Genomic DNA, 858 nt, shown 5'->3' with positions numbered 1-858 from the left:
TATGGCCGCCGATGTGCAAGCGTTGAACACACAATGTAACAAAGTAGCTCGTAAGTAGTCGTGACACTGTTACTTGGTGTCTGCTTCAGCCAGTATTTTGGTCTTGGTGAACGTGACTGACTCTGAAGTGCTGAGCATGCGCACTGCATCAAATCTCCTGTGTGGGGACGAAAGAGGACATCACGGAAAAAAGTCGCCTTCGGCAACCCCACGCAGTGATCGGAACCCCTCTGGTTGCTATATCACTGCTGCACCGAGCACGATGCCAGGACTAGCGATGCATTCAAGAATGACCAGACTCCACCGCAAGGATTAGTGGTGCGAGAGACAAGTTTATTATACCGTATGGACGCAGTATGCGGGAAATGGTTGGAGGTTGCTGTGTATGTTCTGACGAGCGCGGCTGGGCTGAGAATCCGCTGGTATATTGTGATGGACACGGGTGTAGCGTCGCCGTGCACCAGGGTAACTGGCCTTCCTGTATTACAATGTTATTACGGGTTTGGAGGGAGATGTTGTTACGCACTTACGTGCGTGTGTGTGTACATGTACAAACGAGGGCGTGTTGTGTCCCTGATCACACAATTAGACATGTAGCTGTGTTACTGGATATGAAAGAGATGGATAATGCAATCATTATGGAAGGATACATTACGCTCGATAGTAACGAGCGGTTAGCTATCGTTAGCTTTTTATGGCAATGCTACAGGGCCTCCAGGAGCATTGTCGCCCTAAAGCGGAGCGCTGAAAGCTTTCCACATGCTTTGTTGACATCATGCTGTTTCTTAGCGCCGCTGTGACCATTTTGTCTCCAATATGGACACAATTGAAGGAATCTTTTCTCAGTCAAGTGGCGTT

At 48.8% G+C, this 858-nt stretch overlaps 1 protein-coding gene across 1 annotated transcript in view; it reads left to right on the top strand.

Moving 5' to 3' along the window:
• The first annotated feature begins 216 nt into the window (after window positions 1-216).
• LOC308369150 (protein AF-17-like) overlaps window positions 217-858 on the top strand; it is a 27,819-nt gene continuing 27,177 nt past the window's right edge. Inside the window, exon 1 of the mRNA XM_080843495.1 lies at window positions 217-465. Within this exon, the coding sequence (XP_080699621.1) occupies window positions 357-465 (109 nt within the window). The 5' untranslated portion in view covers window positions 217-356. The remainder of the gene's footprint in view (window positions 466-858) is intronic.

The sequence above is a fragment of the Sprattus sprattus genome (assembly GCF_963457725.1).
Source record: "Sprattus sprattus genome assembly, chromosome: 1".
Classification (NCBI taxonomy): domain Eukaryota; kingdom Metazoa; phylum Chordata; class Actinopteri; order Clupeiformes; family Clupeidae; genus Sprattus; species Sprattus sprattus.
The sequence above is the reverse complement of the archived record's forward strand: the minus strand, read 5'-3'. Positions and strand labels throughout refer to the sequence as shown.